The sequence below is a fragment of the Capra hircus genome, chromosome 11 (assembly GCF_001704415.2).
Source record: "Capra hircus breed San Clemente chromosome 11, ASM170441v1, whole genome shotgun sequence".
NCBI classification, from domain to species: domain Eukaryota; kingdom Metazoa; phylum Chordata; class Mammalia; order Artiodactyla; family Bovidae; genus Capra; species Capra hircus.
This window is the reverse complement of record NC_030818.1, coordinates 45,511,190-45,526,733: the sequence shown is the minus strand read 5'-3', so window position 1 is coordinate 45,526,733 and position 15,544 is coordinate 45,511,190. Positions and strand designations below refer to the sequence as shown.

The following is a 15,544-nucleotide window of genomic DNA, read 5'->3' as shown; positions in this document are numbered from 1 at the left end:
ACCCTTGCAGGCCTTTGCGACCACAGAGGCCCTGTGAGCAGGAGAGGAGGCTGAAGAACAAGAGAGGAACCTGCCTGGACCGGGGCAGTGCCCAGAAGCTGGAAGACGTAAGGACCATTCTTCCCTGGACCTTCCAGAGGGAACATGGCCCTGCCCATACCTTGACTCAGCCCCAGTGAGACCCAGCTGGGACTTCTGCCCCACAGAACTGTAAGGGAATGAACTTGGGCTGTTTCAAGCCACTAAGTCTATGCAGGTGCCTACAGCAGCCCACGGAAAAAGAATGCCACGAGTAACCACGCCACAGTCAGTCCAAACAAAAATAACACTTTCATTGTTTTCTCTCATTTATCACACTGTTTTCCTCCCTTTGTTTATTTTGCAAATACTTTAAAATAGTACACTTGCTTTAAGGAGACCCACTCAGAGAAACGGTGTCAGAAGCAACTTTAAAAGACCTTATGAATTCTTTACTAAAGTTTCAGGTTTATTAAAGTTTCAGATTGCATGGTAGATAAGACTTACCAGATGCCAACTCATTTGACAGGAGTTGGCAGGAGCTTGTGGTGCCCTGAGGGGAACAGAAAGGCCAGTTGGTGGCTTTCTGCACGCGTCTCACTAATTACAGCTGCTAGACTTCAAGTAGGACACGATATGGAATCTCATGTTGCTCCAGCTCTCGGCAAGTTAATTAAGCCATGATGAGAGTCAAGGTATTGCCGCTTCCCTAAGGCACAAAAATACACTACATGTAAAAGAGAAAATAAACAACAGAACGGGCTTGGCACGCCTTCCTCCATGGGGAGGGGCACATGGTCAAAGATTGTTGTTTTTAGTTGTTAAATTGTGTCCAACTCTGTGACCCCATGCAGCATAGCCCGCCATGCACAGACTCCTCTGTCCATGGGATTCTCCAGGCAAGAATAGTGGAGTAGGTTGCTATTTCCTCCTCCAGGGGATCTTCCTGACCCAGGGATCGGAACCCATGTCTCCTGCCTTGGCAGGCGAATTCTTTACTGCCAAGTCACCAGGGAAGCCCAGTCATAGGAGGAGCTGCTAGCATCCCCCTGGTGCCCATGGGGCTGCTTCCTAACTGTGAGCTCATCCCAGCTCTGCAGTCACCCTGTGAAGCAGGGACGATGGATCTACAGAGACACTGAATGAATGATGAAACTGGGGCTTAGAGATGTAAGATAACCTGTCCACATCCACAGGCTGGAAAGTGCCTGAGCCAGGATTCAAACCGACGAGAAGGGTCTCATCCCAAAGCCTGAGCGCCCCACACTGTCCTCTTACATGCTAGAGTACTGGGCAGGAGATTTTGGCAGCCTGGCCCCCTGGCACTAACCATCAGTGCTATACCATGCACAGTGCTTTCATGCTGACTGTGATTCCCGTTCTGAGTCTGTGTGTGGGCAGGGGGCTCAGAGCTGTTTTCACAAACTCCTGGAGGAGGTGTTCTTCTTGCCCTACACGACAGAAGGGCAGCTGGGCTGAGGTGCACAGCTGACTCCAACCCAGGCCTGTATGACATGAAACCTCGCCCCTTAATCACGACATCACTGGGCTGCTTCCAGGGGTCTGGGTACCTCCTAAAGCGAGGCAGGTACTGCTGTCTTGTCCTACAGAATGAGAGGAAGGCCAGGGGGATGCACAGAAGGCCCAGCTAAGCATTGACCCCAGATTATTGTTTTTTATGTTAATTTTTATTTGCTTGGCTGCACTGGGTCTTAGTTGTGGGGTCTTTGGATCTTCATTGTAGCAGGTGGGGTCTTTAGTTGCAGCATGTGAACTCAGGTTGCTGCATATGGGATCTAGCTCCCCATCCAACCTTTTACAGTGGGCAAGAAATCTTAGCCTCTGGACCACCTAGGAAATCCTGAACCCCAGACTCTTTATTCAGGTTTTTTGTTTGCAGTTATGAGTGGTTCAGCTTGGCCCCCGAGACCCCTTTGGGAGTGTCCGTGAGCATTTTGGGGTATTGGTTGTTCTGAGAATTATGTAATCCAGCCCTAAAGCAGCAAGCTGCAGTTAACAGGCTCTTTTTTAGAGAGTCCCAGAATAGGAGTGATATTATTTTAGGAGTTAGTGACAACTGCCGGGCCAAGAAAGTTTTATAACTATTCCAGTCTGTTTGGGGTTTTTTTTTTAAATCTTCTTCCACCCAAGACTTGAAAAAGCAGCTTAGCATGTTAGATTTTCTGAGTTTCTTTAATTCAGTATAAAATAGGGTTTTTCTTGCTAATCTGTATCGCTAACTCTTTAAAGTGTATGACTGGTCGCATGACATGAAACATGACCTGGCTGCAGAATATTAACTTTGTGGCTCTTCTTTCTGTTGGCTATAGGTGGGTGAATATTAGCTTAGTGAATGAAGGCAAAAATTTGATTTTCCTGATCTGCCCAAGCTGGAGGGGTAAATGTACACTATGCTTTGTATCTGACCTCTGTAAGTCCTAGACCACATCAGCGTCCCATTTCTGACATAAAATTTCTGAGGTCAATTAGAAGGTACTTCCTCAGACTTTCTTCTGTTATGGCTTTTCTGTATTAGGAATTTAAGTCAGTTTGTACATCTGGTTTATATTGGGGGATAATCTTAATTCAGTGCCAGCCTCTTCTTGTTACACAGTTCATCCTACACTCATATCAGACTTCTCATCACTGGAAGGACTGGCTCCTCTTGGCCTCCTGGAGCAGTTTCCCAGGACCTTGGGTGGAACCCCCACTCTTGCCCCCCTACCCTTACCAACAGCTCCCTCCAGGGTGGCCGTCCAGCCAGCAGTCTCTACAGCCTGAATGGCTAAGGGAAGGCAAAGTGGGGTCTGTGGCCTGGGTGCTGGTGGACGGGGTGGGTAGACCTGTGCACTGACTGTGATTGGTTGTCGATGGGGGTGTGTGGCTATTGTTGTGGTTGTTGATGGGGGAGTGTGGTCATTGGGGTGAGGTGGTTGTTGATGGAGAGCTGTGATTGCTAGTGTGAGGTGGTGGTTGATGGTAGGCTCTGATCACTCACCCAAGAAGTGATCGCAGGACCACAACCCTGGGCTCAAGTCCTGGCTCTGTTGTTCAGCAAGTCACTGAATCTCTGATTGTCTCTCTCTTTAAAATTTGCACTTGCCCAAGAGGTGGGTGTTTGGAGATTAAATGAGCACCCTGTGCACGCTAGTGTCCTCCCCTAGACTAAGCACTCACTTCAACAGTCCCTGCTCCAGACCCAGGAGGAGCACCTTCAAGGAGGGCTGTCGGAGTCCCCTGAGGCCCGTGAAATGCTAGGGATGTTCAGCCCCCACTCCTGGGGGTCCCAGGTGCCCGAGGAGGGTGGAGCCAGGCACAGCATGTTCTAGGCTCCTTTCCCTGTGATTGTCAACCTGCACTGAAACTTACCATGCCAGCCAGAGCCTAACTTACCAGCTTTTTCACGAAGTTAAATTGTGCAGAAAATTTATAGATTGCTTTGATTGGTCTTGAGTGATGTGCTGTTCTTGTTAAAATCTCTCTTTAAAACAACTGTAATTTGAGACACAAACCTGGTATCCCAATAAAATACTGTCTGAACCTCATTCCTTTTACTGCTCGGGCCCCTCCCCTCATGACTGAAAAAAGAGAAACGACCTCCATGACCTTCAAAAATCAAACCTGACAGTGAGTTCAGTACATATGGAGACACCCATGGACTTGAGATTTTCTGAAAGTAGATAACAGTATTGCCTACAGTTTAGAAATGAGCTTTGTGTAAACTGTCTCCCTGGATATTGTGTACATTATGCGTAAGGTTTATTAATCATCGCCTCCTTCCCCAAAGGTTTGTTATCTGTAAGTTGGGAAGTTAATTCATGAAGGAGGAGAACATGTATTATTTATAAGTGTCTTTAGCATCTAGCAGCAGAGAGTGTCATGTTATTTAAAAATGGGATTCATTCTTCCGTGGAGTCAGTGCGCTAGGTCCCCTCTGTCATCCTGAAGTAGCCCCTGTAAATAATGAGAACTCCTCCCTGTCAGAAAAGGAGAGGGTTTCAGTCAAAAGCCTTTCCATTATTCATGTCTTCCTAGTTTTGAGTAAATGTGTAGTCATTTAAATGACTGAATGTTGAATTTTTCTGTTGCAAACATACTGGCCCATCTTCTACCTGAGAAGTTAGGAAATAGCTCATAACTATAGTCACTGTGGAGCTTCCCTGGTGGCTGAGTGGTAAAAAATCTGCCTGCCAATGCAGGAGATGCGGGTTCGATGCTTGAGTCAGGAAGATCCCCTGGAAGAGGAAATGGCAACCCACTCCAGTATTCTTGCCTGGAGAATCTCGTGGACAAAGGAGCCTGGTGGGCTGTGGTTCATGGGGGTCACAAAGAGTTGGGTATGACTGAAGAACTAAACACTAGCCATAGTTACTGTAGTCATGCAGATATACTTTTTCTATTTGTTACTTTGAGAACTGACTTACTGAGGTATGTAATATACTGAATTCTTTGTTGTTTTAATAAACTTTTGGTTTTGGAGTAATTTTGTGTTACGGTTCACTCTTGGTATTTCTTGACAAATGTGTCATGACATGTGTCCACTGTTACTGTGTCGTGCAGAATTGTCAGACTGCTCTAAACATCCCTGTGTTCCACCCAGTCATCCTTCCTTCTGTCTCTGATCTTTGCAATATCTCCGTAGTTTTGCCATTTCCGGAATGTTATATACTTGGATTTATTGAAGAAAACATGACACTTCTTAAAGCATGGTTTAGCTGATTTTACTCAGGGAAGTACTTTGAAGGATTTTTGCCATAGTGGGGAGAGACTGGGCTCACATCCACCTACAGGAGGGAAGAGGGGGGAAGTTTGTAGTCCAGGAGTGAGGGGGTGGGGAGCACATGAGAGGAAGCATCAGAGGTGAGAGGGGGTTCTGGCTGCACTGACCTCACAAGATGCCTCCTAAGAAGAGGCGTCACCTCTCTAAGGGTCCAGCAACTCAGCAGGATTCTTGCTAGAATGCAGAGAGTTGATGTCTAGTCTGCACAGATAATTCAGAGGAGTCTGACCCAAGTTTGGTCAAGGAGAGAGTTTTTGTAAGAATCACAGTCTGCAGCCTTCTCAGATGGGCTTCTTCCACATAGTCTTATATGTATCTGAAGTTCCTCCACGTCTTTTCATGGCTTGACAGCTCATTTCTTTTTATCACTGAGTAATATTTCACTGGGGCTTCCCTGCTGGCTCGGACTTCCCTGGTGACTCAGACAGTAAAGCGTCTGTCTACAATGCGGGAGACCCGGGTTCGATCCCTGGGTTGGGAAGATCCCCTGGAGAAGGAAGTGGCAATCCACTCCAGGACTGTTGCCTGGAGAATCCCATGCACAGAGGAGCCTGGTAGGCTACAGTCCATGGGGTCGCAAAGAGTCGGGCACGACTGAGCGACTTCACTTCCCTGCTGGCTCAGTTGTAAAGAATCTGTCTGCCAGTGCAGGAGACACAGGTTCAGTCTTTGGGTTGGAAATATCCGCTGGAGAAGGAAATGGCAACCCATTCTGGTATTCCTGTCTGGGAAAATCTCATGGACAGAGTAGCCTGGCAGGTCTCAGTGAGTCAGACACAACTCCGGAACTAAACAACAACAATCAGTAATACTCCATTATTTGGATGGACCATAGTTGATTTACCCATCACCTACTGAGGGGCAGCTGGATGACTCCCAAATCTGGGCATTTATGAATGAAGCCACTATAAACATCTGTGTTTCAGGTTCCAGGGATGATTTTATATTTATGGAAAAGCTGCAAAGATGGTGCAAAGCATTCCAGATATCCCCCACTCAGTTTTCTAAGTGCTAACATCTTGCCTGACAAGGGACATGTGTCGGAAGGAAGAGTTGGTTAGTGGTAAGCTATTGACTAACCTCACTTTGTTGCTCTTCTTATTTAGTCACTTAGTCGTGTCTGACTCTTTGTGACCCTGTGGACTGTAGCCCACCAGGCTTCTCTGTTCATGGAATCTCCCAGGCAAGAATACTGAAGTGAGCTGCCATTTCCTCCTCCAGGGGATCTTCTCGACCCAGGGATCAAACCCATGCCTCGTGTACTGGCAGGCAGATTCTTTACCTCTGAGTCACCAGGGAAGCCCCAGACTTCCCCTGGATTTCTCTAGTTTTCATATTTGAGGATTCAGTCCAGGATACCATTTCAGTTTGAGTGTGCCACAGTCATTAAGTATGTTCACAAAATTCAGCTTATCCTGAGAAAATGGTTGTAACGATGTCAGCTATAAGAATCTGGTGTTACTTAACCGATGAACAGAAGATGAGATGGTTGGATGGCATCACTGACTCAATGGACATGAGGTTGAGTAAACTACAGAAGTTGGCGATGAACGGGGGGCCTGGCGTGCTGCAATCCATGGGGTCGTAAAGAGTCGGACACGACTGAGTGACTGGACTGAACTGAACATATTTAATTATGATACCGTTATTTTATGTAGGTTTTGGAAAGCTTTTGTTGTTTGAAGCAAAGCATACAGAGTTCCAACTGTGCAAAATTAAGATTTGCTTGATAAGGTCAAGCATTTGGTCATTTCTAAACAAAATACTAAAGCTTGTTGAAGGAAGGTCATCTTAAGGTTTTTTCAAGACCCCAGAGACAGCCAGTTGCCAACTTGTTTTTTAAAACCTTTTATTTTGTATTGGAGTATAGCTGCTTAACAATGTTGTGATAGTTTCAGGTGACCAACAAAGGGACTCAGCCATACATATTCATGTGTCCATTCTCCCTTAAACTCCCTCTCATCCAGGCTGCCACATGATATTGAGCAGAGTTCCCAGTGCTCTACAGTAGGTCCTTGTTGGTTAACCATTTTAAGTATAGCAGTGTGTACATGTCCATCCCATGCTCCCTAACTGTCCCTTCCCCCAGCCTTTCCCCTGGCCACCATAAGTTTGTTCTCTAAGTCTCTGAGTCTGTTTCTGTTTTGTAAGATTCATCTGTATCATGTCCTTTTAGATTCCACGTATAGGGGATGCCATACAAGTTCCCCTTCTCTGTCTGACTTGCCTCAGTCAGTATGATGATCTCTGGGTCCATGCATGTTGCTGCAAATGGCACCACTTCATTCTTTCTGATGGTTGCCAAGCTGTAATAAAAGCTGTCAGGGTGTAGTTTTCCAAGTGGAGGCAGTGGTGTTTGGCCAGGGCTCTAATGACTCTCTTCAAATGTTTTGCTGGCAGAAGTACTCCATGAAAGATGACAGAGGAGGTCATCGTCATAGCCAAGTGGGACTACACGGCCCAGCAGGATCAGGAGCTGGACATCAAGAAGAACGAGCGCCTGTGGCTACTGGACGACTCCAAGACGTGGTGGCGGGTGCGCAACGCAGCCAACCGGACAGGCTATGTGCCATCCAACTACGTGGAGAGGAAAAACAGCCTGAAGAAGGGCTCGCTGGTGAAGAACATCAAGGACACGCTCGGTGAGTGGCGGGCGTAGCGGGCCCCTGGGCTGGACCCTAGCCCAGCGCAGGGGGTGGGCACTCTCAGGGCAGGGGGCCGGGGGGTTGTCATTTTCATTCGTGTTTGAAGGAAAAAAGGCATCTTTCTATTCGTCTTTCTTAAAAGTCTCTGGACTTTGAGATGCAGTGCAGAAATAGCCTGTTTGTCATTTCCTCGAGATGTTCAAGTTCGGAGGCTTCTGTAAGCTGACCCTTCCATGTGTTTTGAACCTCTACCTCCCGCCCTGCACATCTCAGTCTCCTGGCATCAGTGTTCTGGAGGGGCCTGAGATGGGAATTAGCCCCTCCAGGCACGTCCACAGCTCCCCCCAGGTCATTCCATCCAGTCTTTTCTCCCACAAAATCCTGTGCATGGGACCTTTGTGAGTAGAGGAGGAGATAGTGAAAAGCTCCTGGAACCTGGTGAATTGTTTCCCCCTGTTGAATTGGCAGCATTTCATACCACAGTTGCGCACGGTGGCAGCTAAGGTGGGGACTCGGAGGGGGTGGTATGATGCCGAGGCCGCTGGGGTGACTCACAGGGGGCCAGCTGGGCACCTGGCTTTCTTCCCATGCGCCTGTCCCCTTCCCTGGTGTCTGGACATGAGAGAGGCCATCTGGGTCCACTGGAGTTGATGGTATCTGGTCTCGCCTTCGTGTAGGCATCAGGTTTCCTTGCAGTAGTCATGGCTGCAGAGGGAGTCAGAGTTACTTCCTGAAGGTCAGGTCCGTGATGTCTCCTTCCATGAGCACCATACAGTGACCCCTGAGACCACTGGCTGTCACGGGAGAGTTTGCTCTCGAAATAGGTCAGTGTTATCACCCACGTTTCATGTCCTTGAAGTTTTCCTTTTTATTTCTAACCTGAGAATTAGTTTCATTTGAGGGAGGGGAACAGGTAGGGAAACTGAAAGGAGAATTAAGCTCTGAGTGTGATGAGTGTTGCAAAATATTCACCTTTCATTTTCTGCAATCTTGAAGAGTCCACTGACTTTCTTTGAAACCATACGAAGCCTTCACCCACTGGAGAGTAATTTTGTGTTATGGGTTAGGTTATTTCCATGACTCTGAAAGAGAAATGAGACACTGGCCTGCGTGTGGATCACATCAGCTACTGTAGACTCTGCCTGATGGAGAAATTCTGCTTTTCATGAGCAATCTGATTCTTTTCCATGAGTGACACCCGTTTGTCTTTTTTTCCAAGCTTGTCACTTGAAAGAAACACTGTTGTCCTGTGCGTATAACTCTCCATTAACTGTGATCTAGAATTTCGGAAAGTATGACTAGGTAAATACTTTAGGAGTGCCCTGAACTTAGTTTTATTTCTTCTTTTCCTCATCCACTCAAGTCCCTTTTTTTGGAGATGCTCAACATTGTTGATTTGTTTTGTCTTCTTTCTAATCCTTTTTAAAAAAATATATTCTCAAGATTCTAGTAAAGAATGATGTTATTTAGTCACTAAGTCGTGTTTGACTCTTTGTGACCCCATGGACTGTAGCCTGCCAGGCTCCTCTGTCCATGAGATTTTCCAGGCAAGAATACTGGAGTGGGGTGCCTTTTCCTCTTCCAGGGAATCTTCCCGACCCAGGGATCAAACTCGCATCTCCTGCACTTGCAGGTGGATTTTTTACTGCTGAGCCATCGGGGAAGTGCAATAAAGAATGAAACACCCAGAAATGGGATGGATCACTGGGGAGTGAAATAAGGTGAAGGTAGCCCTCCAAGTTACCCACAAATCCCCTTGAACAGCTTGTCCTTCCTCCCTTCAGCTTCTAGAACAAGAAGACAGCTGAGCTGTAAAGCACATTTGTGCTCAGGTTCAATTTTTCACGAGCCGTGGTCAGTCTCTGGGACTCCCAGGACTCAGGGGGCATCACTCAGCCAGCTTGTCCACGTGTGGAGTGCCAGGCTTTCTCCCCCGCCCCAACAGATGGCCACCCAGCTCTGCAGGCTCAAGACTCCTTCCACGGAGCCAGCCAGTTCCATTTAGGGAGAACACAGATTGCTAGAAAGCTCTTCCTTAAATAGAATCAACATTCGCTCCTCTGTAGCTCTCTCCGCGCAGCTCTCATTGGCACTTGAGAGCTGTGCTGGGGAACCGTGCTTCTCTTCTGGGGACTGACCACCCTTCTCCACTTTTCCTCCCCCGTCAGGCCTTGGAAATGTTGGCACCAACCGTTATCTACTGTAAAAACACCAACAAAGTTATGTTCTGAACACCCATATCAATCCACAGCAGTTAATATTTATAGTAAGCAGTGGTCCTCAACCTTTTTGGCACCAGGGACTGTTTTCGTGGAAGACAGTTTTTCCACAGACTGGAGGGGAGAGGATGATTCCAGGATGATTCAAACACATTACATTTATTGTGCACTTTATTTCTACCATTCTTACATCATCTCCACCTCAGATCATTGGGCGTTAGATACTGGATATTAGGGACCCCTGCTCTAAAGGCTCATGAGGTTCAGTATTCTCATCGCCTGGGAGAAACTCCCCCTTCATGGTTGGTCTTTCTTGCTTTGATGTGTTTACCCTGCTCACCCAAAGCCTTGCTTTTCTTGGACAAAGAGACCTTGTTGTCTTGGCTTGAGTCCTCCATTGGCCCCTCAAGCAGTGTCACTGAAAAGGGAGGCGCCCGACAAGAGGCACCGTGGTGGAGTGACTTATCTCTCCATCATCAGACCTGACATGGCATCAGTATTGAGAAGGAAGGTACCAAGACTTTCCGCATCCTCTCCTGCCTCCCGCTGGTCTTTGGAGCTAAGCCTCCCAAGGCTTCTGGTTTAAATCGATGTGACCTGTGTGCTGCTGTCGGAATTCCAGTGTGATCCTAGACGGATTACGGAGCCAGTGGATTTTTTCTCCACCGTGTATCAGAAATAGTGAAAACAGGCTCAGAAACCACACCACATGTGTGAAACTTCTAATAGCTACTCATGACATCATCCATGTTTGTGATTCGCCTGCTATGGTTAAAGCCAGATTAAGATTTCCCCGGCAGACACCTGGCTTGGGACAAAACAGCACAGACTTCCCAGCAAAGTCCCTGTGTACCACATGCCTGGTGACATCTCTAGTTGCAGACAACGGTGATCCACAGAGCCTCTCTGGCTTTTTTACATTCCTGCACTGGGCTGAGGTTGGTCGCCAGTTTAATTCAATCACTTCTCATCCTTTGTTGGGCAGAAAGCAGTGCGTGTAGGGCATGCTCAGTCATGTCCAGTCTTTGTGACCCCATGGACTGTAGCCCCCCAGGCTCCTCTGTCCATGGCATTTTCCAGGCAAGAACACTGGGTTGCCATGCCCTCTTTCAGGGGATCTTCCCGACCCAGGGATCAAACCTGAGTCTCTTCTGTCTCCTTCATTGGCAGGCAGACTCTTTACCACTAGTGCCACTTGGGAAGCCCCTAGACAAAAAGCAGCGCCTTCCCCCCAAAGAGCTCTCTGTTAGGAACCAGATAACATTCTTTCTTTTCTTTTAATAATTTATAATGAAGTAAAACAACATGAGCACTTCTTTGCATACAGGCAGCGCATTGATGCATACGTGCAACCATAGATCTCTCATACTTAGCTCACTATCATGAACAGTCAAAGAGAACTTTTCCGCTAATAACAAGGAGCCGTCCTTATGAATTGCTTCTCCTGGCAGAGTGCGGGTAATATTTTAAAGGTTCAGCACATCCCTGGGCTCCAACCTGGCCTTGGTATTTCCATGACCTGACTCATAAAACCATGCAGGTGAGGTGTTATCAAGCCATGTGCTAAATCTTCTTAGCTGGGGAGGTATTTTCTCGAAGAGCTATCTTTCTTGCTACTTCTCAACAGCAGCTAGACCCTGCTGCAGCCCCAAAGGTTAGCTGTCTTCTCAGTGGTCACCTTAGGCCCAGGTACTGACCAGGCTGCCTAGAGAACCACGGCTCCATTATAACCTGTTAGTAGCCACCAGTGGAGGGTTGGCTCCAAGGCCCACATGTCCACTGCAGACTGCCTCCCATGGTGTCTTGAACCAGCAGTGGGCTGCCACCAGGGCTGTTCCTTAGCCTTGGCCTCTATGTGAACTGACCTGAGGCCAGTTAGTCACCTGCCAGCGGTTAGCACCAAGACTCTACCTTTCTGAGTTCACGCCAGACCCGGGAGCAGAGAGAGGCTGCTCAAAGACCACTGCTCACTCTCTGAAGTACACCTCGTGCTGTCTGGGTTGAGGCTTGTGGTTGGAGAGGGACTGGTCCTGGGAGTGAAATTCTCCAGGTTCCTCAAAGCATATCCATGTGGGGTTGACTGAGCAACTTACTTCTGTAAGAAAAGGCACAGATGGGACAACTTGGGATTTTTTTTTTAACTTTATTTTTTATTGGAGCATAACAGATTAACGGTGTTGTGGTAGTTTCAGGTGAAGAGCAGTGGGACCCAGTCGTGCATATACATGTATCCGTTCTCCTCCTAACTCTCCTCCCATCCAGCCTGCCACATAACATTGAGTGGAGTTCCCTGTGCTGTATGTAGGTAAATTTGCTTGTGTGTTTGTTTGTTTTTAACCAACTCGAATATCAGGATTTAACTGGGTGGGCCTTTGACAGGACTTTATAGCAAAGATGAGCAGCTAGGATGTTAAAAGGAAATTCTAGTGGTATGCGGTTCTCTACTTTAGAGATGAAAAACCAGAGTTTTATTCATAAAGCTGGAGGGGTGTGTGAGTATGACAGTGAACGCGCTGGTTTTGATGGCAGGGTTGTGTTGAGGAGGAGGCTGTCTTCGTGTGTGGAGATGCACACCAGACCAGGTATTGAGGTAATGGGACAGGACACTGGTGGCTTGCTCTCAGAGAGCTCAGGGAAACACATCCTTTGTGCTGTTCTTACAACTTTACCAAACATTAAACCAAATGGGCAGACATCAAGTGGCCGAGGTTCTATTCCTGGGTCCGGAAGATCCCCTGGAAAAGGAAATGGCAGCTCACTCCAGTATTCTTGCCTGGAAAATCCCATGCACAGACGAGCTTGGAAGGCTGCAGTCAGTCCATGGGTCGCAAGAGTGAGTGGGACATGAATGAGTGACTAAACCACCATCACCATTCAGAGATCAGAGGATCACCGAGCACCTGCTGAGATCAGACCTGAACATGAGGCTGCCACTGGGCGTGAACGTGCCAACTGAACCTTCCCCAGAATGTCCCCAGGCCGTGGCTCAGAACTTTCTGTAATCATCCAGCAGTCCTTTCTGCAGCAGGCAGGGGAGGGAATCTTGCTTCTTGCTGGACCAGTCCAGACTGCTTCAGCCAGTTCAATAAGCACATCTTTGTTACAACAGAGACGGGAGAGAAAGATGGTCAGAAAGCACCTCGGGGTCCCACCTCTGTGGGGCCTTGGGGTGCCCTTTCAGGCCCCGCAGGTCTGTGGGTCTCTGCTGTGGTCACAAGCATCCTTGGCAGGTCTGAGCAAGGCAGGCAGCAGGCGATCTGTCCAGATGAGCCCAGGGTGAGGAATGCAGCGGTCCGTGATTATCTCAGGCTGAGCTGGAGTTGTCTCTTCCTCTCTCTGTCCCTTGGAAGTCCCTCTAAGCTCCTTGGTTCCTGCTGAGTCACCTCTGGGAACAATAGCCAAAGGCTTTGAGATGGGTGTCGACGTGCTGTGGGACCAGCCCCGTGTCCTTGTGCACGACAGGAGTGGAGCCCAGCAGGGACGGAATAAAGGGTAGCGCTCAGCCCCTGGGTCTTGAGCGTGGGTGGACCGGAGGAGCAACCCTGGCCTAGATGCGTGGGGCTCATTGGAACACTGGTGCTGTCCCTCGTGGGCCACTGCAAAGGACTGGACAGTACCCCTTGGCTCCTCTTTTATCCTTCTGGAAGCATTGGTGCATCCAGTCACTTCTGGCCCCACCTGCAAGGCTGTGTTGGTTTTCTCCCGCCCGTGCTGTCCCCTGGGACTGTAGAGGACTAGCTACTTCGTGAGCCTCCTTTACTCTTGGCCCCGAGGGACTCACTCGTCAATATCTCCCCCGGTTCCTTTAATGTTGAGGGGAGCAGGAGCTGTTAATGAAAATGATTGAGAAGCCAAATGTCCCAGGAGTACACCTCTTCCTCTTCTGTAAATTGATTTCCATTTTGGCAGCAGTCTCTTTGGCAGCAAGCACATTCTCTTGTCTTTGCCATTCACAGGCTTTTGGTATGACACGATTTCTGCACTCGGGTAGCCCTCAGAATTGTCATCTCTTTGAAATGCCTGTCTTTTATCAAACTGTTCATTGAAGGAAGGCATACTTATTTTTTAAATTTTTGGAAAATAGGATAAAACAGAAATCACCTGTGATCTTATCACCCAGAAGTAATGACTGTTGGCATTTGCATCTGTTTGCTCAGTACACACGTAGAATCAAAATAAGATTGCGGAGGGGACTTCCTGCTGGAGTCAGTACCGGCTGTCACCAGGCAGTTGGTGCTCAAGTATCTGCACTTTCTGCTGAAGCCTGATTTCAACACATGCTGGAAAGGAGGTTTACTCTATGGGTTTGGTCCATGCCTCCTTGCTTGGTCAGTGGTCAGGATGCTCAGTATTTTTGTATTTTCTATAAACAACCTAAGAGGAGAAGCTGATTCTTTACATTTGTCTTATAAGTAGTTTGGTTTTCTAGGTTGAATGTCCATAAAGGATAAGAAAATTACTGGTAGTCTTTCTACACGTCACTTAAACATAACTTCCTAAATGAAGTCACCGTCTAAGGAACCAGTACAAAAAAGTACTTTTTTTTTTTTTTCCATTTCAAAAAAGTACAAAACCAAACCACTCCCCTGATGCTGAAGCTACACTACTTTGGCCACCTGATGCAAAGAGCCAGCTCATTGGAAAAGACCCTCAATCTGGGGAAGATAGAAGGCAAAAGGAGAATAGGGTGACAGAGGATGCCATCTCTGGATGGCATCACAGACTCAATGCACATGAGTTTGAGCAAGCTCCAGGAGATGGTGAAGGACAGGGGAGCCTGGCGCGCTGCTGTTCATGGGGTCACAAAAAGTTAGACATGACTGAGGGACTGGACAACAACAAACCACCCCCTAAGTTTTTATGTAGCGCGTGCAAAGAATATTGAGAGATCTCAGTTTGATTTTAAACATCCAGCTTCTCCAGTTGTCATCTCTTTACCATGTTATAGCAAGGACTCTGGGTTTGCAGAGCCACTTTTAACACTTGAGGTTCACCTCCTCAGTCTCTGCTATAATCTATACAGTTGTGCGAACCTGAATTACATACACCGTGCCGTAATGTAGAACTCTCTAGCTCTCTGTCTCACGAGATCATTCACAGTACAGACAACCTGCCAAATGCGGTGCCCACAGACAGCAGAGACATCTACAGAAAACTGTGGTGCCAGCACCCAAAATAAACTTGGATCTGTTTCCGTATATCGTGAGCGTCCAAGTATTTAGAACAAAAAATGTAAAACAACTCACAACAGATCAGTGGGTGGATAATTAGAGAGAAAATAGAGACAGATTGTTCAGAAGAATGCTAATGGGAGAAAAGCCAGGAGGGGCCATGGGAAGGAGGAGGGGCTGCCCCCTTGAGAAGCCGGGGAGAAGCAGGTGTGCGGTGACTCGGGGGTTATGAAACCAGATGTGTCATCCCCTGGCCCCTTGTGCCCCAAGGAAGGACGAGGACAGCAGGTAAGATATTTCCCAGTTTCCTTCCCAGCAACTGGCACCTAAGTTGCTTCTTATTAAAATGATCATTTTTCTATAGAACACCCTTTCTTGACTCAAGTTACTCAAGTGGGAGCCTTCAGTTTTAGAAGGAACGTGGACTAAAAATGCTGAGAGTTTAAGTAAAGCCTTCTTGCTGTGTTTCTAACTGTGCTTCTCCATATGGCCTGGCTCATTTTTAGACCCCATGCATATGTCTCAAACGTTCCTTTCCCCGATTACACATTCACGCCTGTCCCCAGGGGCTAGTGTGGGTGCGGGGGACATTGTTCAGGGCGGGTGCCATGGAGCTGACTGCAGAGCCCCCCTCAGGCTGCTGGCCAAGCAGGCTCCTTCTCTCCTGCACCCCACACCCCACCCTTTGCCCACCACTGCTCTATGTACAGG

General features: G+C 47.8%; 1 protein-coding gene across 2 annotated transcripts in view; it reads left to right on the top strand.

The window, feature by feature from the left end:
• NCK2 (NCK adaptor protein 2) overlaps positions 1 to 15,544 on the top strand; it is a 118,432-nt gene that overhangs the window by 85,279 nt on the left and 17,609 nt on the right. For both annotated transcript variants that reach the window (XM_018055323.1, XM_018055325.1), the window contains one exon: positions 7,199 to 7,440. In XM_018055323.1, coding sequence (XP_017910812.1) covers positions 7,215 to 7,440 — 226 coding nt within the window. In that variant the 5' untranslated portion in view covers positions 7,199 to 7,214. Of the gene's footprint in view, positions 1 to 7,198; positions 7,441 to 15,544 lie in introns of those variants that run through there.